At 43.3% G+C, this 22,390-nt stretch overlaps 1 protein-coding gene across 5 annotated transcripts in view; it reads left to right on the top strand.

Annotated features, from left to right (window-relative positions):
- GAS7 (growth arrest specific 7) overlaps positions 1-22,390 on the top strand; it is a 107,921-nt gene that overhangs the window by 71,278 nt on the left and 14,253 nt on the right. For all 5 annotated transcript variants that reach the window (XR_011327172.1, XM_069798841.1, XM_069798842.1 and 2 more), the window contains 6 exons: positions 3,081-3,170; positions 5,337-5,452; positions 11,709-11,783; positions 15,039-15,117; positions 19,660-19,788; positions 21,775-21,898. Coding sequence is in view for 4 of the 5 variants with exons in the window: in XM_069798841.1 (XP_069654942.1) it covers positions 3,081-3,170; positions 5,337-5,452; positions 11,709-11,783; positions 15,039-15,117; positions 19,660-19,788; positions 21,775-21,898 (613 nt within the window). In the remaining variant the exon portion in view is untranslated. The remainder of the gene's footprint in view (positions 1-3,080; positions 3,171-5,336; positions 5,453-11,708; positions 11,784-15,038; positions 15,118-19,659; positions 19,789-21,774; positions 21,899-22,390) is intronic.

Raw genomic sequence — 22,390 nt, 5'->3', positions numbered from 1 at the left:
CTGCCTTGAAAACACTGCTGTCTTCCTGGGAAGCATTTGGTCCTTTCTCAGTTGAAGTAAGTAGTCTCGGGCAACACGAAACTCCACTCAGCAGTGTGTTTCCACAGGGGACCTCCTAGCCATTCTCTGCAAGACCACCAGTAAGAGGATAGATGGAAACCAAAATAGCTTCTCCTTTCACCACTGCAGTAGTGGTGCTCCTGATGTGGAGATGTGAATCGTTTCCAGCGTCCCTAAAACTTCCATGCAGTCTCTACCTCTTTTGCATTCTACTGCTAACTATTTTTAACTTGAGCTAAATCCCAAGTTCCTGTAGCTTGTCAGTCTGCTCTCAAGAGGCAGCACCTTATCCTGGATGCCGATGAGGTGTGTTGTGTAAGCACACATGGTAGCTGTGTACAGGGCAGTGTTTTGTGCAGGCTGCCAGGCTGGCGGGGCTGGAAGGGCTGGAGTCCAAGTGACCTGTGGCTGACACCCTTGTTTTTATTCAGTGAGTTGAAATGCAGCATCAAAGCCAAAAATCCTCAAAGCCAGAAGCTGTTTAAACCTGTCTCGATACTGCATGCCTTCACATGGTTACCTATAACATTGCTGATAATACTTTGTTTCCCCAATCTCACCTGCTCTGCGAGGATGCGCTGCAGCATTGCTCACTCATGGGAAGCAGTTGGCCCGCTATGGTACATGGCAGAGCAATTGTGCACAGGTTCTGAGGCCATCTCATTTTTTTAAGGCGAAACTACAATATATTGTGTTATTTGAGAAATAGCATGTTGCTGTGATAGTGTAGAGGCATGCCCAGGTACCAGTGCAGCCCATGATCAGCACTGGCAATGGAATTGGGTGATCTGTGAAGCAAAGCGGAGCCTTTTATCTGTTGGCCTTGGGTGCTGATCCAGCACTCGTCCAGGTCGGTGCTTGTTGGATACTGTCTGAAAGCAGCAATTTGGCTTAAGGTCTCTAGCTGGTCTTTTTGAGACATTTGGGCTGATCAATTGTGAAGCTTCCTGGTGGGGGTGAGAGAAGTCTCCTAACAGGGTGTTGAGCCAGTGCACACTTGCAGCCCCTTGCACCAGAGATTTGCAGTACCCACGAGCAGTTCTGCACCCCCCTGCTTGTGCTGCCTGTGCCCAGAGGAGAGGTGCCAGCTCCTCTCCTGTGGCTGGGGTGCTTCCAGCAGATGATGGGATCTGTTCGCAGGCTTTTAGATCTGGTGGTCCCTGAATGGACTAGGGAAGGTAACACAACCTACCTAGCAGGGCAAGATGAGCTTGCAGTGCTGTCCTGAGATAACTGAACTGACAGGGAAATGGCAGGAGAGGAAAACTTCAGCAGAGACAGAAGGTGTCCTCAGTGAAACATCCCTGATAGAGGGGCTTTGTGCTGGAGGCTGTGGTGGTGACAGGTGAGCACTGGCACCTCTGTCGCGTGGCCATCCCACTCTGAACTGAGTTGATGTTTTATAACTCCTGATGCATGACATTTCTGATGGGGAACATGAAGGAACAGAGAGGTGTTTTCAGCAGCTCCTGTTGTCTGTTGTTGGGACTGTGTGCCCAGTGGTGGCTGGCTGTGGCTGGAGATGCAGGCTCACCAGTGCATGACTGCTGCCTGCAAAATGATGGTGAAGTAAAAGCCCTGGTCTCCCACCTCCTGCAGATCAGATTGAAGCCCAATGGGAGCTGGAAGGGAAGATGCAGTTTAGGATCTAGCTGAGGTGACAGCCAAAGACACCATAGGTACAGGGTCCTCAGCCTGCTTTGAAATGGACTTGGCAAGCTCTGGACAGGGTGATTTTTGTGGAGAAGGGGGGTAGAGAAAGCTCTTGCCTTACATACAGGACAGCCACTGAAACTTCATGGGCAGACAGCAGCAGAGCCAACGTGGGTTTGTAGGAACAGCATTGTATTAGCTAAAGGCTTTGTCTGCATTGCCCTAGCATGGTGGGTTTACACTGTGTCAGCACTTTGCAGTGTGTTGCCGTGTCCTTTTTGATCCTCTCTGAATAGCCCAAAGGCAGATTCACTGCATGTAAGCACTACCTTTAGGTCTGCCCATGCAGCTGTGCTAACCCTGCCCACAGCTTTGGTTTTGGATTTCCTGTGAATGTTAACTAACTGATCCAAAAAAAACCCCAAACCCATACAGTTGCATCTGTGAGTCTTCCGTCCTCAGTTTCTGGTGGTTCCTTGATTAATACACAAGTATTAACAGGTATTAATCACTGCAGTGAACCTGCGGGTGCCATAAGAGGGAATGCTTTTAGTGTGCCTGCCCAGCAGAAATTTTAGGTGAGCATTATGAACTGGCAAGTAAGCTCTGACTCTTGCTGATGCTTCCCCTGAAGGGCTTAACTGCATCCAGAGTTATTCTGCAGCATGTTCTGCAGTAGCTGTCATGCTCTTTGCTTCCACTGTGCTTTTATCAGGCTACATTTTCTACTGCGATAACTTAATGAGCACTTGTACTTTTTTATGCCTTTATTTAATGACTGTGTGATGAGTCCTGTCTCACAAATTGCTGTGGTTTTTTGCACACTGAAGGCTAGCTGACTTTAGAGAGCCCCTTTTCCTTTTTGCAGGGAGCATCACTTTCATCTGAAAAGGTTTCTGGGATAGACAGAATGGCTGTGCACTGAAAAAAATAACACCTTTTTTTGTAATCCTGTAAGAGACTTAACACAGCCAAGATTTTCTGATGAGATACGCCTCAGTGCTCCCTGCTGCTCACAATATTTCTTGTGTTCAGGGCATGCTCAGGGTGTTTCACGTCAGGATTTTTACCACAGTTTGTTAGGGATCTAGGAAAAGTCCCTGTATAGCGCGTTCCAAATCAAGCAGGTTTTCCTCATGTGAAATGGGTAGTTTATTTTCCTCTGAGGCGACACTCCTGCTTGCTTAGAGGAGCTTTCTGGGAATACTTAGCTGCTGTTTCCATGCAACAACCAATTTTTCTTCACTGACATGCATTCACTGTGGATTTTCTGATTGAAAGTGCGTGTATATAACCTTTCATTTGCATGTTTCTCATCAACAGCTAAATTTCATTACCTTCTAACTCTCTTTTGCCTTTTTTTACAGATAAACTGTGTGACTTTCCCCCACCCTGACGTAATGCCAGAGCAGCAGTTGCTGAAACCTTCGGAGTGGAGCTACTGTGATTATTTCTGGGTAAGTAGGCAGTCAGCCACATGCCATATTGCAGCTCCTGAGCTTCCAAAAAAGTGGAACAGCTTGATTAGTGGTACAAAGTACAAGAGAATTGGAGCTGAAATGCAGTGTGTTAGGGCAGCACCAGGGTGTCTGAGGATGCCAGTGAAGATGAGGTAGAAACCATCTAACCGGACTCAGATGTGGGTGAAGAGTGTCCAGTAAAGGCAAGGTCAGCTGTCAGGAGTTGATTTTGGTCAGGAAATGGGGAGGATGTAGGACAAACTACATGTCTCAGAATACCACAGCCAAAAGGGCTGTGCAGCAGGAGGGAGGATAGCGAGGTGGCTGGCAAGGAATATTATTTCATTGTTTCCCAGAGCACGAGAGCTAGGGATACACAAGGAAGCTGAGGGTATCACATTTAAAACAAGCAGATAGTTACAAATTTTGCATTTAATTGTAAAACTCACTCCCATGGATAAATGAGTTTTTTAAAGAATGAGGTTTGTGAAGGACAGGACTATTAGTAGCTCTTAAATTGAGTAGTTTTAATGCAGCCTTCAGCATGGGAGGTCTGCAGTGGCTGTGTTTCTGTGTGTGCCCTCTCATGCTTAGCTCCTCTTTCAGGATCCTGAATCATATTAAAATGATACAGTAGTCCTTCAAGTGTGGAGCTGATTGATAGAAAAAAATCTTCCACTGGAAAACTGGGGGTTTTGGGGTGGGGGGGGAATACTACCTCAATAATGAAGATTTTATGAATTTCACATGTCTTTTCAGTTACCAGTTATTGAAGTCCTTCCATTAACAAAAAAAAAAAAAAAAAAAAAAAAAAAAGAGATTCACTTACAAAAAAGTGTAGCTGTTGGAGGCACAGTAGCACTTCCCCTCGTGCATGCTCAGCGTTGGTGTGAGGACTAATGGCCATAACTTTCTAGAATACACTGACATACTTGCAAATGGTCCCATTACCAAACCATCAAAGTTTCTTCATTTTCTTCCAGTCTTCTGATCCCAATAAGCACTAAATCATTAATGGTATATAAGCTTATTTTTTGCATGTGTCTTACAGATGCCCTGCTTGGTTCTTTCTATTTAGGCTTGGCCACTGCTTGGCTCCTTGGGTTTGGTCACATCTCCACTTAAATTCCACTTAAAGCTGTCTTTCTCCTGCAAACTTTTATCCTCCCATAGCTCCGCTCCCAGGACTTTCCTCTTGTTCGGCCTTGTCGTCCGTGGTCTGCCCATGACTCACCCTCCCTCTTCGATCAACTCCACTCCTGTTGTTTGAGCTGCCCGGTGCCTGGTGTGGTGTCCTACAAGTCTCACACTTTGATTAATGTGGCATTTTTCTCTGTGCAAACGTGCAGCATCCAGCATATTGGAGCAAAACCTGTGGTCCTTAGGGAAGTGTTCTTTGGGCCTGTTTGTTGGAAGAGGGTAGGAAATGAAATTCTGAAATAGGGAAAAGCAGGAGAGGAGAGAGAGAAAAGAGGCAGCAGAGAGAAGACTGTGTTGGTCCTTGTAGCAACCCTGAGAGTCAGTGGAACAAAGGGTGGAAAGGGCTGTGTGGGAAACAAACAGTGAAAGATGGGATATATGGCAGTAACCTATTGAACAAGTTGCTGGTTTACCCTGCTTTATAGGAGATCTGTGCAGACTGGCTGTATTTTTCTGAGTGCAAATCATGGTTGAACTTGACAGTCTATTAAAGGTTGTTTAGGGCTGCGTTACCCCTGGAAGGAGCAGCAGTGTCCTCCCATCTCCCCCAGCAGTTCCCTTGTGCTGGCTCCAGGATCCCTTCTTCTCTTTGCAGGGTGAGCTGTCAGGGCTCATGCTTGCTGGAGCCAGCCCAGAGGCATCATCAGGTATGAAAGGCCATGGGCAGAAGGGAAGGCAAGGCTGCTGCTTTGGCCCCAACATAGTCTCATGCTAGCTAAAGATAACTGTAAAACTTCCTTTTTTTAATTAAAAAAAGGAATAAGAGGAAGGGGAAAGAGAAAGTGTTGGACTCTTCCTCTGAGAGGTGCTAAGGTGCTGCGACCATCAGCTGTTATCAGAGCAGGGCTCTTCGGACACCACTGCTGCCTGTTGCTTGGACTCCTTGGGCAATTGCTGCTGGGAACTGCGTGTCTATGTTTTTGATCCCAGTGTCTTTTTGTTGAACTTCCTTTTTCCTTCTAGGCTGATAAAAAGGATTCACAAGGGAACAATACAGTGTCGGGATTTGAAATTCTTCTTCAAAAGCAACTTAAAGGGAAACAAATGCAGAAAGAAATGGCAGAGTTTGTTCGAGAAAGGTAATTAGCACTTTGCTATCAAATTAATTATTTATAGCAATTTTTTTTTCCTGATTTAAATATTCCTTTGGTACATTAATGATGTAGCTTAACTGTGTAAAAGGTACGCTACCAATTCTTAAAGAACATTTAATATTTCTTTAATGTCCATCCACACTCTCCAGTCTTCCCCAGCTCTCACTTGTCTCTCCCTGCTGTGCTTGTCTCAGTTGCATTGCACACAGGCTGTCCGTTTAGATAGAGGGAGCCAAGAAGGTTTTAAGCTGCAGATTCAAGGAAAAAACATGGACATGGGAAAAAAAGAGTAGAGGTGATATTTAGAAAGGAAATATTTTGTCTGAAAAATAGAGAAGCAATTTGTTGACATGAAGCATAGGCACAGTTTCCTAGAGGAAGATGTAAAAAGATATCACTTGGGACTTAAGCTGGTTATGGAGCTAAACTACACATACAGATAATTTAGAGTGAACCCCAAGTCATAAAGGCAGATGTTCCTACCAGAAAACTCCAGAATGCTATTAATGGTCTGTTGCTCTGCTGACACGGGAAGAGCACTGAGCACTACACAAGCAGTTGATATATGCTCAGCTCAACCATGTACAGGAGATGATGTGACATCATTACTGATAAGTAGTGTCGCTATTATTTGAAATCACTTGTCGTGTGTCCAAGCCAGTGTAAATCATCTTGAGTATGATTCTCAAAACTTGAGAACGGCCCATAGGGAACAAGCAGTGTTTGCTCCCAGCAGAAAGGCAGAGCATGCTGATGGATGTTGTTGTGGTTTAACCCCAGCCAGCAACTAAGCACCACACAGCCGCTCACTCACTCCCCCCCATCCAGTGGGATGGGGGAGAAAATCAGGAAAAGAAGTAAAACTCCTGGGTTGAGATAAGAACGATTTAATAGAACAGAAAAGAAGAAACTAATAATGATAATGATAACACTAATGAAATGACAACAGTAGTAATAAAAGGATTGGAATGTACAAATGATGCGCAGGGCAATTGCTCACCACCCGCCGACGGACACCCAGCCAGTCCCCGAGCGGCGAATTCCCTGCCCCCCCCTTCCCAGTTCCTAAACTAGATGGGACGTCACATGGTATGGAATACACTGTTGGCCAGTTTGGGTCAGGTACCCTGGCTGGGCATGAGAAGCTGAAAAATCCTTGACTATAGTCTAAACACTACTGAGTAACAACTGAAAACATCATTGTTATCAACATTCTTCACATACTGAACTCAAAACATAGCACTGTACCAGCTACTAGGAAGACAGTTAACTCTATCCCAGCTGAAACCAGGACAATGTTCTCTTCTGGAGGCAGGACCAGTTGAAGGAGCTGCCTTCCTCTCTTAATGCCTCTATATTGGTGCTTGCTGCTGAGTTGGTATTGCCTTCCTGCTCCGCTGCTGCGGGCACAGCGTGGCTGTGCTGATGTAAATCAGTAGTGGTGGAAACATTAACGGGGCAACAAACAGGCACCTGTGTAGGCGTTTGAGGGGCAGTTCAATTGGGCAGAACTTGCAGATAGTTGCTTTCATTTGTGGTTTGTTTTCTTTCTCCCTCTTGTCTTTTTTTTTAGTATTAGGGATATGGCAGCAGTGGAGAAATGCAAAGTATAGCACAGGCAATAAAGATGGTCTGGTACAGGAGGTGCAGAGTGCCCAGCATCCACATGTGGTTCCTACTGCCTTTGATGTAAGACAGTCCAAGAGATAGTTGCCTCTCTGATCCATGAAAAAGTGTGACCAGAGGATGCAGGAAGAAGAAAGGACCAGCTGGCAAAGGAAAAATACAATTGAGAAATAGTCTTGCTAAGCTAGAAGATGAGGAGAAGGCAAGCAGAATTGTGATTGCCATGGCCAGGGAGAAGAGGAGGAAAGCTGCTCCAAAGGAAGTAATATATAATGAAATTTGACAGAAACAAAAGAAAGGAGCATTCAAGAGGGAGGGAAAGCTTGCATGAAATGAGAGAAAACAAGGAGAGAGCAGCTCTGACACTGGGAAGAGTCACGTTCGTGTCCTCGGTAGAGGAGGAAATAGGCACGTTATAGAAGAAAAGACAGAAAAGATTCACTGTGTGCTGGAAACAAGGTTTGGAATTGAGTGTGAAGAGGATCTAGATGGGAGGTATAAAAAGATGAATATATTTTTCTTCTGTTTAGAACAAATGATTCAGGATTGCTCTGTGTGGAAAAGGAGGAGGATAGTGTTGAGCTGGAGAGGTTACTCATGGAAATGAGAGCTCAGGCCGTCAGGGGAACCTTTACATTCCCAGCTAAGAGGGAAGAAATACTGATAAGATTTTCATGATGACCATCAGGTGGCTCGGGGATTACAAGACCACATTTAGCTAGGGGTTTTCATGTCCAGAAAAATTCTCTCCATCTCTACAACAAGCCTTCTAGAGGTGAGGTTCAGACAGCTAATAAAAATAGCTTTAAATAGGAAGCTGGGATGAGATACAATAACCAGATTTCTTCATCAAATAACCAACAAGAGGCAATACTAACTGAATCTATTTTATCAGGTAGATGCTTCTAGAGGAGCTACTTGTAAATAGCAATCTTAGACTAAGCACTTATGTGTTCATTCAGTTCTTGTTGACAAAGGTAGGGTTATAATACAGACTTTGAATTTTAATAAGACGGATCTCAAGAAAGGGAGGAAAATAATTAGAAAATTGACTGAACTGAAAGATCAAGGGTGTGGGTGTGAAAGAAGGAAAAAATTACTTTAAATCAAAAGTGAAAATATGGTCCAGCATTTGTATTCCAGTAAGCACTCCAAAATGGCCAAGAAAATCTGCAGACTGCCCTGAATAGCATCACTCTCCAAGTATAATAAGTAGTGTTTTTATTAGCAAAGGAACACTGTCTTAAGCTTTTGGCCACTCACTTTTTAATTGAGCTGGGCTATGCTTCGAAAATTTAAAATAAATAGCAGAGTTTTTTAGCTACATGAAAAGAAACACAAGCAGGAGAATGGCTGTAGTGAGTCTGATGAAGGTCTGTGTAGCCCACTGACTTTAATCTGACCATGGCAGTACTGACTGTGTAAGAGGAAAAGAGCATGAGAGTCTCTGTCCTCCCAGCTTCTAATAACCAGAATTTGGGGGATTTCCAGAGCCAGAGTTTGCCTTAGGTCTGCCATGTTCAGCAGATACTTGTAAACATCTTCCACTGTTTGTCTAATCCTTTTGAGTATTTTTATATTTTTGACCACTGCAACAATTTGTAGAAGACTTCTGCAATTTATGCACTACAGGAAAAGTAATTATGCTTCTGTTGTCTGATAATTTCATTGTTGCCTCCTGATCTGGAGAAATAGTGTAAAAAGACTCATAGTCACTGTCTTCACACAGTGACAGTTGTGTAGATGTCTGTCAGATATCCTCTATCACCTTTTCTCTGTGTTCCCCTAGTTGTCTTAATCTGTTTAGTTTCTTCTTGCATGGTAGTCACATCAGATCATCTTTGCCTCCCTTTGTAGCTCTCTAGTTTTTCTTCATTATAACATGGTGTGACTGAAACTATTTGAGTATGGGCACACAAAGTACTTTATTTCAAAGAAAAAAACAAACCAACAAACCTACAAAGCATAAGAGAGCAGGGAATAAACATCCAAAGAGCATCTAGAACTAATAAAGTCAAGACAGTATAGGTCAAAATGCGCTTAAAGTTTGTAATGCTTCTGACTACACAAGGAGTGAAATTCTGAAAGTTTTCAAACAAGTTAGTGGAAACAAGAAATGTAGGGGTTTTTTGGTGTGAAGGTGGAGTAATGGCAAAACAGCCGTGTGGATTTCTGGAGGAAGGCTCACAAGGCTCGGAAGTCCCTGTGTACTGATGTGTTGGTGTTTCACAGTCACCACAATCCAGAGTTCGCAGGGTGTTTAAATCGGCCAGGGCCAGGAGGCATATTTTTTTTCCCTTTTTGAGGTATATCTTCATCTTGGTTTTTAGCCTCTTTTGAGGTGTTCAAGGTGTTTTGGCCACAGACGGTGGCAGGACACCAGGCTGTGGCGGAACAATTTATGTCTTGTAATTGGGGCTCTTAAGCAATAACAAATTCACCTTTTTACTGTTAGTTTTTAATTGTTATTCCTCCTTGCTAGGCAGCCTGCCCTATTAGTAGTGCCACCCACCTGCACTACAAGTAACACTTGAAATCCCAGAGCCCGGGCCAAAGTTGGGATCGGTGGGGAGCGCCTCCATCAAAGCCAGTGGCTTTGCATGTAGGGTGCCATGCTTAGGACAGGCACTGATGGTAGCAGACTTAGTGTGTTTTATGTGTGATTGTGAAAATCATGAGGCTTCCTTTTGTCTTGTTGTGTTCAATCCTTCTCCAGCTACAGCAGTATCAAGGAAGGACTTCATGGGCTTTTAAATTCATTATTTTCACAGCAAACCTTTATGATGAAAGATGTTTATTCCTCTGTTCATGAGACAAAGGACCGAGACATGGATTCTGTGAGGGTCTTGTCAGTATGGGCAGCTCAGAACAGAGAGCAGACCAGCTAGCGCCTTTGCACACCTAGCATCCACAAGTAAATCACTCAAAGGCATCCTTAAGCCAAAATCCAGCAGGAATAAAGTTGCATGGTGAAGGTTGTAGACTACAGTTTTGGTTGGGAACTCTGGTAAATGAGGCAAAAGCAGTGAGCCCTGGCTTTGGGCTGGACACTTAGGTATTTATCTCAGCTACATTTAGACATTTGCATCTTTCTTATAGTTGACCTATGCTCCCTTTCTAGTCCATAGAAATTGTCACTTCTGAGACAAGATTAGTGTCATCCTGAAGTAGGTATTTAAAGTAGGTCAGGTGAAATGTGCCTGCATAAAGCCCTTTTCATAGTGAGGTCCTAACCCCAGTGTAGCCTTTGGTGCTGGACAGCTGTATTTGTTGGTCTTGCTATAGGAGGAATGGGGAGCTGGCTGGTTTTGTTCTCATGGGAGGGGGAAGAAGAGGACCCCCATGTGCTGGGTGAGATCTGTAGTTGTACTGTGCCATACCAAGCTGAGTATCACCTTGGGCCTCAGCCAGCTGCATCCCACAGAGTGACATTCAGATCATATTTTCAGCAGCCCAGAGTATCAGACCCCTCTTAGCTGGGCTCAAGGGACCCCTTTTGTCTCAGATGTGCCATGCGTAACTTTGCTTGCTCAATTAGCTACTGCAAATGGGCATGCCAAAAGTATCCCACCTTCTGTCTCCTCACTGGAAGGAGAAGGATTTCAAACTAGGTTTTTCCCCTGCTTGTACGTAGTTAGCACAGAATCTGGAGTTGCTCCACCTGGGTGCCACTCATCTGTCTCTCAGAGATGCTCTTTTGAGCAAGCTGGTTTGAAAACCAGCAAATAGCCAGTTGTTTGCCTTAGTTGATATCAAGTATACCTTGCAGATGTTTTACTAGGAGAAGAACTCGGGGGAGGTAGAGATGGGTTTCAGGCATGATGCACATCACCTCTGAGCCAGCAGCTGCTCCTTCCCTCCCTACTATGCAATCAGCATTTACCCTTGTCCCCTAGCTCAACAGCTACACTTGTTCTTCTCCCTGCAGCCATTGCCACAGTGGTTGTGTGCCAACAGCTTCCCTCTTCTGCACCCCCACCACTGGCTCAGATCCTGTTCCTGGTGTGGTGCTGCTGAGTGAATGGAGAGAAGGACAGGGCAGTGGGTGGCATGGGTGAAGGGCAGGGGCTGCACCACAATGTGTCGGTGACAGTAGCCCCTGGCACATCTTCACCAGTTGATCGCCTGTAATGGGGAGCAGGAAGCACTCGGTGTCCCTAGGAAAGGTGCAGTCCAGCACCCCAAACCTCATTTGTATTTCTCCTGTATCACTGCATTCCTTCATCTTTGCTTCAAGGATGTGCGACCTCACGTTTAGCTGCAGACTGAATCACATGCTTCTCAAGTGAGCCCAGTTTTGCAGACAGTCCATGTTGCACAGTAGAAACACTTTGTTCTTGTTATTTGCTCTCCAGAACTGTAGCTTTTTCTTCTAATTTTATCGCACATGCTGTCCTGCATATATCCCTGCTCTTGCCACAGCATTTTTAGCATATGGAGGGGAGAGATGGATCCTGAAACTGGTGCTGCCAAGCCCTGGAGACTGAAAGGAAAATTCCTGTGGCAAGATCTGTTAAAATGCAGAGAATTTCTTTAAATTATGTGTGTGGGTTTCTGCCTTAAAGCTTACTTGCTGCTGTCTTTTTATTTTCCCTCTGTGTGTGTGTGAGTGTAGGATAAAGATTGAGGAGGAATATGCTAAGAACCTGTCCAAACTGTCTCAGAATTCCTTGGCTGCTCAGGAAGAAGGGTAAGTGTATCTCTGTGACTTTTGTAGTAGACAAGAATGTTAACGTAAAAGGCATTCCTCCCACGCAGGTACATGTATTTTTCCTGACCTCTCCCATTGAGTAGAGGTTTATTTAGCTTAGCATCCTGGGTGTGTTGGGCAAGTATTGGAGTATTTTTTTTTTTTAAGACGTTCATGGTAAATTTTTAGGAACACGTGTATAAAACATTGCATTTCCAATAATGTGTTTATGCTACCCTTGTTCTAGCCAGCACTAGTTCCTTTAGGGATTAGCATATATAAGTACTAAATTACTTTGAAAATGGAAGAGTATGTGAAATATATATACTGCTGAAAGTAGATCCGTAAGGTCAGACCAGTAGAACTGGAGCAGCACAGACAGAGGGAGGACAAAGAAGTCTCTTCTCATCGTGGGTCTGGCTCTCCAAGAAAAGTAGCATGTTGTCCCTTATTTACAGCATGTTCACACTTTGGAAGTTACTAAGAAGGTATTAGGCAATGCAATTCCAGACCAGATTGCAATTTTTCAGTAATAATGAAAAGACACCACTCCTGAAGGTTTAGAAGTTGTTAGCTCTATCTGTTCCAACACAAACCCTCTAAGCACTGAAAGCCAAGGTTGGAAATTACTGTCCTCACCCTAGTTCTGACACTGTGTTTCTACTGGCAGTGAAGATCCACAAGGTGTTTGTTCAGCTTCCAGTAGGCAAGGACAGAAATTGTAGAGGCTAACTAGGCTGTTGCTTCTCTAAGCACCTACATTGATGATGGTTTCTGTTCTTCTTTCCCCTTTAGGGGTGGGTGTTAACCTGCTCCTAGCAAAGCTAAAACCACTTTCTTCCACATCCTTCTCCCACTTTCTTCTACCCCCAATAGGAGAAGGGAGGAATGCCTGAAAAAAATGAAGGGGAAGAAAACTACGGGAGAGTAGATCAAAAGAGAGGGAATGAGGACCAAAGCATAAAGAATGTTCAAGTAGGGAACTGAGGGGGATACGGAGCAGAGTGCAGGGAGCTAGGAACACTGCCTGGTGGTGCTCTGCCTCGGCAAGGTGAGGGAGTGGAAGGAGGTCCTGCTGGAATTTCTCCTCCTGGTGCTGTAGTAGCCAAACTGGCTAGGGCCAGGAAGAGGCTAGTGAGAAGATCCTGGGAATTGGTGAGGCCTCGGAAAGGGAAAAATTCCATTTTAAAAAGTGAGGGAGGAAGAGCAGCCAACAGGAGGATTTGAAGGAGCCAAAAGTGGGACTGCAGCCTAGCACACTCAAAGTAAACATTTGCCAGGGTCTTCCTCTCATTCCTGAGAAGGTGTGAATTGGGGGACCCCATGAGCTGCTTTGTGAACACACCAGCTACCACTGCTGGTTTCGTACTCCACAGAGCATTTTCCAGCTTCGCTGTCCAGCAGTCTGTGGAATTGACAGAAATGGGCTGTCCCTCCAGAGTCCTATGCCCTCCTCTGGTGGTAAGAAGACCCACCATCATGTATGTGAGTGGGACATGAGGGTGATGATATGGGACCGATTTGTGGTATTGGGATGGTTCTATCCAAGTTGCTGTGAGTACAGTGTTGCTGCACGTACACAGAAGGTGATACAATCCATGGTCATTTAAGTCATTGTAGTTGGATAAGAGATGCAAAAGATGCTTAGCAGGCTGAAATGCCTTCTTCACTTAAATAGATCAGATAAAACAGTTAGTGCCGGTGAGAACTGTACAGTGGTAGGGGACCTCAGAGTGGGACTAGGGAAGAAGAAGAGTTGGGAGCACTTACGTAGACGAAACAATCTCGGGTTGTTTAGCTGTGATGAACACCATACTTGAGGACTCAACTCACTGGAGTAATGCCAGAGATTACAGATCATTATTTTGAAATTGCAGATGACAGACAATTTTTCAAGCTATCAGGAAGGGACAAATGACTGTCTTTGAAAAGGGGTGGGGGAGAGAGAGGAGGAGCCGGGAAATTGTAGATCACTCAGCTTTATTTAACCTCTGCAAAGTGGTAGAACAAACCATCAAGCTTTCTAGAAGCACTTAGTGGCAAACTAAGGTGGTGAGCAATTATTGTGGATGCATACAGAACAAATAACCTAACTTCCTCCAGTGGTGGAGTAACAGAAGAAGTCATCATCATAGCTCTTAATTTAGTATAGCTTTTTGCAATGGGAGATTCTTGTAAGCAGGCAAGAGAAATGTGGCCTAAATAAAGCCTAAGGTGCAAAACTAGGTAAGACATCATACCCTCTACTTACAAAAAGTAAAGTGCAGAAAGTAGCTATGGAGTGAGATCCCATAAGTTTTGTCCCAAGTCCAGATTTTTTCAATGTTTTTGTTAATGACCTATGGTAGAATAAATAATGGGTTTACTCTAATCAGAGATGAGACAAAGCTAGGAGGGGTGGTATGTACAATTTGAAGAAAAAATTGCAATTCAGAATTATTTTGTTAAACTAGAGGAATTAACTGAAAAAAAATAAGATGCATTTCAATGAGGAGAAAGTACCAGGTTTTATATTTTCACAGGATATGAAAGATACAGTTACATAACAGTTTGTGGGAGAAGGATCTGGCTATAGTGACTCACAAGCTTATTCATCAACAAGTTCACACTGTTGTCTTAAAAAGCAATCATACTGAGATAAGTAGAAGAAAGAGTGTCTGATACTAAATAATCTGTTTACCAGTTTAGCAACTGGAAGACCTCTGCTGGAAGACGGTGTAGTTTTGGTTATGACGCTTTAAGAGGAATCTGTTGGAGAGGGTCTAGAGGAGCATACCTAAACTGCCATATTCTAGAAAATAATTTCTCTGAAGGAAAAAGAAGATGGAGTAATTTTCAAATACTGAATGGCTTCTCCAAGGAGAAGTAGAATAATCTGTTCACCAAAAGTAGGGTGTAAAGTAGAAGAGGCAATAGAAAAACTGCATTGGTGAAGATTTATTTTAAGGATTAGAAGAGAAAAACTTTGTTATGGTAAGGATAAGATACTGAAGTATCTCGCTTATGGAGACTGGCATTTCTGTAACTGGAGATCATTATGAACAGTGTTTTCAAAGATCTGCTACATGCAATGCCAATATAATTCTGCCTTGGTCACAGAGATCGGTTATCTTCTCAGATTTCTGCTGTCACTTTTCCATGATTTTGCTGAGCAAGATACGGTACCAAGCATCGTACCATATCTATCTGACAAATCTCACTCGGAGGATGTGCAGAAGACAGGGCATTGATCATTGTCACTCTGTATTCTTTCAGCACACTAGGAGAGGCTTGGGCTCAGCTAAAGAAGAGTCTAGCTGATGAAGCAGAAGTTCATCTCAAATTTTCCTCTAAGGTAAACTTTTGCAAAGATTTTTGCCCTGTAACTCATGTGGATCTCCCTTCAGTGCTTGTTAGTGGGGAAAATACACATGCATATATGGTACAAATTTAGAAGAATTAATAAGTCTGTGAACGAACTTACTGAAACTCTGTCCATTCTTCCTGCCAAAGCCATAGTTTATTTGATCTACCTGATGAGTGAAAACACATCTAGCCTTAATTTTTCGTAAGAAGGAAGGAAAACTGATTCTAGAGGTTATTCACCTAGGGCTCTTAAGTTCCAGCCTGTTCAAGTAAATTTACCTACAGCTTGTACAGATTACTTCTGTAGAGAAAGAAATAAAAAATAATATTTGGCTTCTCAACAAGAATCTACTGTATCTGTATGGAAGGAAGAGAACCAGGACTCTGACTTCTTTGTATTGTTAGTGTTTCTGAAAAGTGCACTGGGATCTTACTTCATGTTATTTTTGGATTTTTCTGTCAAGTGATGCCCAAGGAGATTACTTGTACAAATTATGGTATTTATCTGGGTTTTTTCCACCACACGTGACATACTCTTGCGTCCTGTTACATTATTTTAACCTCTGTGGGTGATCAAGTTCAATGCAGTGGCAGATATCTCAGCACAACAGCCATGTTCTGGAGGAAAATTATAGCTCTGCACTGTTTGTAAGTGATTATGCAGAAGTTACTCAGGCAACCAGCCGCTGCCTTGGTAACCCGCTGCTCTGCTTCAAACTTCTACTTCAGGGCTGCAATTAGTGAAATTCTTTTTGCTCCCCATTGTCCTCCTGTATTGTTTTCTAAAAGGAAGAAATGCACCCTGGAGTGGTGTGTGCATGTAGGCAGGCAATGTATAGCAGCTCTTTCATTATTTTACTTTTCCTTAAACCCTGCACAGAAACTCCTGTAGCATCCTCTGAACTCTCCCCACTGTTCTGGTACCTGCTTTGGGAGTTCCTAGTTCCAGCTTTCTTTTATTAACAGAATATGTTTTTAAACATATTGATTATTGCTATTACTTTCAGATAAGTTATTTTTAGAAGTAGTAATTGTATTTCTCGTTGATAGTTGAACAAAACCAGTCAGTCCTGGCACAAGCAGTCAGTGCAGTGCAGAGCACACCAAAAGTATTCAAACATAAATACCAGCCTTTAAGACACTGAACAACTTCTGTTACAGTCCTTCATGGCACTGTTACATTGGGGGTCATGAACAGATCAGAGAAGGTGACAGCACTCTCGCAGCACTTGGAACATAAAATATTATTACACTACTAATGCCTGTACAGACTGGCATGGCAGCTATAGATACATGCACACGAGGAATCCTTGAAGGCCATCATGGCACTGAACCTCTTCTCCAGCTATCTGATTATCCCTCACTGAGCTCCAGGAGGTGAGTTCAGTTGGAGGAGAAGATGCACATGTGTTGTACTAGTTGAAATCATGGTGGGCTGGCCTGGCTGATGGTGTGTTACCAGGCATTCTGGAAATGGTGCTGGCGGAGCAAAGGCAAAAATAAGTACTTGTGAAATGGGAGGAATTTTTGAAGTGTGGTTTCTGATAACTCACCTGTGTAGTTTCTCCAACATCTAATACTATGATTAACCCTATGCCTCCATCTTTCTGCGTAAGTCTGTACCATACTGGTACAGAGATACAGGGTCTCTGTCCTGTACCTCATAACTTTTAGCAAACTTCTTGGGATTTCAAGTCCTTTCTCACATCACACTCATTCAGTGATGGGTGTCAGAGTTGTCTGTATACACTGGTGCTTTAAATCTCTTCATCTTAGGAAAGTAATTTATGGTTTTTTTCATCTATTGCATGCATTTGAAAGCCTTTTAGCAAGATCTTCTAGCAAAAAAAAAAAAAGAAAAAAGAATAAATATGGCCAACTATAATGCAACATTTAAAAGCCTGGGTCATTCACATGTGAGTCTATTTTGATAGCTTATGGTATGTCTTGCAAGATGGAAGTTGAAGCAGGATAATGGTGCTAGAGGAAAGATGACTGCCTTCACTGAGAAGTCCACCTCTTTGATTCCCAGAACACAAAACTGGAAGAAGTAGTTGCCTTGTTTGCATTTTGAGCCTCCTGGTGGTGTGTTTCCCATCTTTATGAGGATCTCAGAATTTCCTGTCCCATTATAAACCATCTGAAATAAACAAATATCTTCACTATCTCTTAGGCAAGTAGAACTACCAGTGGCATGCCCTCCTGTTTGGTGTGTCCCTGGCCCTGGGAATTTTTATAAGGGTTTTCACAGCAATGCCTACTTATGTCAGATGAGTCAGGTTGCCACTTCTTCTACTGAGGATGACTAGCTCATGTTGGGTTGTTTACCAAGGTTAATCCAGTTATTAATAGAGCAGTCTGAAGGACACACAGACTGTTTAGCTACTTCAAACTCGGTTGGACACAGACATCTCTATCAATTGTAATATATTGCCTCTGGAGTTCACTGAAGCCATACTGAACTTCTCTCTGTTCCAGTTCTTGTTCCATTGAGCATTGACAACGCTCCTGACATAGCTATTGGTTTGTACCTCTGTTCTTGAGAGAGCTTGTGTAACCATGCTGGACCACAGAGTTGTGAACAGGTCTTTATTAGCTTGCCTGGGGCCATCCTGATGAGACTGTCATAAAAATATTGTCCAGAATTTTCTAGTCCAACCCCCCCAGTCAGAGCAGGACTATCACCCACAGTGGGTCAAGTCAGCTACATCTTTGTCTAGCAAAGTCTTGAATATCTCTAAGGACAAAGATTTCACAAGCTCTCTGGTCAACCTGTTCCAGTGCCTGGCTACCATTCTGGTGATTTTTTTTTTTTTTTCCCCAATGACATTCAGCCTGAATCTCCCAAAGCTCAATTGTCTGTTGTGACATTGCCTGGCCCTACAAAGAAGAATTTGTCTCCATTACCCTTGCATCTGACCTTCAGATAGCTGTAGACCATATTAGATCACTGTGGTGCCAGTCTTTGTCTGCCTAAACAAGCTCTGCTTTAGGCTTTTTTAAACTCTCTAGGATGTGTGCTGTAGGGATGTGGCTGTCTTTGTAGCCTCTCTCCATTAGGCTGTACTGAGCCTGAATGAAGGTTCCTTCTCCATTAAAATAACACTGGAGAAAGACTGAAAATACTTGCTTTCAGGCACTATTTGATACTGCTGTACTGTGGGCCATGTTAAGTGATTACGGACCTGTCGTGGTTTAACCCCAGCCAGCAACTAAGCACCATGCAGCCGCTCACTCACTCCCCCCCATCCAGTGGGATGGGGGAGAAAATCAGGAAAAGAAGTAAAACTCCTGGGTTGAGATAAGAACGGTTTAATAGAACAGAAAAGAAGAAACTAATAATGATAATGATAACACTAATGAAATGACAACAGTAGTAATAAAAGGATGGAATGTACAAATGATGCGCAGGGCAATTGCTCACCACCCGCCAACGGACACCCAGCCAGTCCCCGAGCGGCAAATTCCCTGCCCCCCCCTTCCCAGTTCCTAAACTAGATGGGACGTCACATGGTATGGAATACACTGTTGGCCAGTTTGGGTCAGGTACCCTGGCTGGGCATGAGAAGCTGAAAAATCCTTGACTATAGTCTAAACACTACTGAGCAACAACTGAAAACATCATTGTTATCAACATTCTTCACATACTGAACTCAAAACATAGCACTGTACCAGCTACTAGGAAGACAGTTAACTACATCCCAGCTGAAACCAGGACAGTACCCAACTCATGTGCATTGACGGAGTCTAGCATCCCCACAGGAGGGACAATAGAAAAGAATTATTTGGTTGCTTCTGGGGAGGTGAAATATCTGTATACCTTCAGAGCACATTTCCTAGATGTCAAAACTGTGTATCAGAAGGACAAAGAGCAGTATGACACAAACTCTATCAGAGTTCAGTATTACAGACTGTTAAGTCCTGCTTGTAAGAGATAAGTCACATGTGCGGTCTTGATGGATCATTCCTGAGTTCATTTCAGTGATTTCTTGCCACTACTTAAAGAGTTTCAACTAAATACTCGAACTTCTCTTTAGGCTCCCTTATACTTGACAGAAGTAAGTAAAATGTGCCGTTATTGGATCTCTTTTCACTATACAAGAAACGCTGATGTGTCACCATGGTCCACTGACTCACCTTACTGCAGTCAGGTTAGTGGCTTTAGTAAGCAAGTTGCATCAGTTAGGCCAGAATCAGAGCACCTCAAGTAGTGCTCTGGATATTGTCTGTAGTTTGATCTTTTGTGTAAGAAGAGAGAGATGATTTAACAGGGAGAGAGGAAGACAAGATTTCTGTCCTTTTGCTCCCTTCAGTAAATACTCCCTTAACAGAGCTGTCCTGCAAAGAGTTGAGTTTTGCAGTAGCTTCACTCAGAGCTCTCTTGGGGAAGAGAAGTGTTGCTGTATGACGCTGCATTTGGCGGTGGTATGTGTATTGTTTCCTCTCTGCCCTGAGTCTGCTCAGCAGAAGAGCCAGGAATTACTGCCCGGCTCCTCATTATTGCCATTTCTTCTTTTGTTTTCATTACAAGCTTCAGAGCGAGGTAGAGAAACCCCTGCTCAACTTCAGAGAGAACTTTAAGAAAGACATGAAGAAGTGTGACCACCATATTGCAGACTTACGGAAGCATCTGGCCAGCCGCTATGCAGCAGTTGAAAAGGTAGGAGCAGAGAACAAACTGGAGAGTTTGTGAGATACTGCTGGTTTGGACAGAAAAGCAGCTGCCCCATGAAAAGTTTCTGTTCTGCCACAAAGAACCACAAAGGTTTCTGCTGAGTGCTTTCTGCTCTTAGTTATGCTTTGCTAGGCCCTAGACGTTGTTTGCTGTTTAGCTGAGATTTGGGAAACTGGGGGCTACAGGCAGGGCTAACACATTACTGCTGAACTGGCTTTTTGCTTCATCCTCCCCTTCTCAATTTGGGATGATATATTTCTAATGCATTTGGTGAAAATACTCCTTGCTTGTGTGCATCTAGAAGTCACATCTATTGCCCTCAAAATTTAAAAAACCTTGCCTTAGAATAGCAGCAGGGTCAGGCCAAAGGCTCACCTGGCTCAGTATCCTCTGATGCAGTGGCCAAAAGCAGATGGCCAAGGAAGGCAGCTCGAACCTGGCATGGCAAGTCAGAAACCCTCCCCCAGTTCCCATCTCCCGCACCTCACAGCAGACATCCTCACCTGAAAAACCCAAACAGCAGCAGCACCATAGTTTGAGGGGTTGTGATTTAGGGAGAGTTATACCTTTTATCAGCAGCTGGAAGGAAACAGGATACCCATGCATTGGTTGCCAAGATGCTTATGCCAGATGGTATCCTCATGCGGTTTGCTCCTGGGTGTAAGATGGAAAGGAAAATACCATGCTCAGTCAACCCAGAAGGTTGTTTGGGCTTTCACTAAAGATCAGAGTGCACATGAGAAAGTTTGTCTGGGGACAGAATTGTTGTAGGATACACAAGGTTATTAGACTGTATGTATGCAGGGAGGGCATTTTTCTGCAAAACAGTAAGTTCCTCATAGTCATATCTGCAAAGAAACACAGTCCTCAGTAGGGGTATTGAAAAGAATGAATTAGAATAGCCTTGAGAAGAAGGAATAAAAAAAGGAAAAAGCCGTGTGTGTAGTGTGCCTGATGAAGCACACAGCTTCTCACCAGTTTGCTTTTCTGCAGCTCCCTCTTGCGACCTGCCGAACCAAGCACAGGGTCTTTAAAACTGCAAATTGAAAAAATACAAGTAATGCCTCAAGAGCGTTGTAACTTGCAGGCTGGTGTGACTGCAGGAGACTGCAAGGTGCTAACAAAATATATCATCCAAATTTAGTTTTAAACACTAACTGGGTAAAGAACAAATGTGACCTATTTTATAACAAATCTGTGCAAAACAAGTTATTTTTATTTTATATATTTAGGCAACCTCAGCAAATGAGGTGACAGCATGCATATGTGGTAATGATGTTTATTCATTGAGACACTTTACTAATTTGCCTGTATAAGTTCAGCAATGATACTGGTAAATCAGGTTTTAAAAGCCTGAAGAACTTTAAAGTAAGGTAATTTAAATAATCAGTTGTAACCAGGTCTCAGGTTCTTGATTTCTACAGTACAAACTGCTGTTGTCATGAACCTGAATTAGTTTTTCTGAAATAAGTCCAAAAGTTCCTATTGTTATTCCAAGTGTATATTGAATCCAGAAGGTACTTAAAAATAAATTTTGTAAGGTACCTGAAATTCTTTCAACAATTTAGATCCTAAGAAAAGCAAGTGGAAGAGATGTCTATGTGATGCTGGTTAAGACATTTGGAAGAAGCTCCAGCTCCCCTTTCTTCCAGAAATAGTGAGAAAGTTACTAAGAAACAGGGAAGTCTGATGATGACTTTGGTACTGTGCCTTTCTAAGAACCTATGAAGAATTCAGACGCTTTTGTGATTTGTTGGTGACAACTTCTATATGGTGGTAGGACACTTCTTTGAACACCGCATGGTGTCCTAAGAACTTGAATCCCAGTTTGAATCCCAGTTAGGACTCAATTTTATGCAGAGTCCCTGACTTCTTACTGACAAATACTTGTGTGAAGGAGTCCTGGATGGCTGACAGCAGCTGGCAGCTCTTTTCGTCTAAAACATGTGACTCTTCTTTAATTACTCCAAGGCCCGGAAGGCCTTGACAGAGAGACAGAAGGATCTGGAAATGAAAACTCAGCAGCTAGAGGTGAAGCTCAGCAACAAGACAGAAGAGGAAATTAAGAAGGCGAGACGGAAGTCCACTCAGGCAGGTGAGTACCTGTGTCCATCAGCGTTGGGAGGCAAGCACAGCCCTGCGGGATGCAACTGCCCATCCCCCTGCATGTTTCTTGTTTTTCAATATTGTAGCTACAAAGTGCTACAAATCTGTTTGGTATTAAGTCCTCTGAAGAAACAAGCGCAGTTTTTCCATGTTAGTTGTCATAAAATGATGATTTTGATAATCGGGGTGAGAACAGTAAAAGGAGGGTGAATCGTCCTTTTGTTTTGTGAAAATGTGCTGAGATAACTGAATGTTTGTGAAACTTTCAAAGTCAGATTCAAAGAAGCTCAGCTGAGGATGTTTCTTCCTTAAATCATAGTTCCTTCCTTGTTTCTTTCCTAAATCACAGTCACCCACAGCTATGCGGGTGCCTATTATGCTTCCTATTACTGTCTTTTTCCTTGAAAGTGAACTTTTTGTCTTTTTTCCACTGCTACTCCGTGATTAAAATGGTTTCTGTTCAAGGGGTACTGAGGATATA

The sequence above is a fragment of the Haliaeetus albicilla genome, chromosome 12, assembly GCF_947461875.1.
Source record: "Haliaeetus albicilla chromosome 12, bHalAlb1.1, whole genome shotgun sequence".
Lineage (NCBI taxonomy): Eukaryota > Metazoa > Chordata > Aves > Accipitriformes > Accipitridae > Haliaeetus > Haliaeetus albicilla.
Note: the sequence above shows the minus strand (reverse complement) of the source record. Positions and strands in the feature narration are given on the sequence as shown.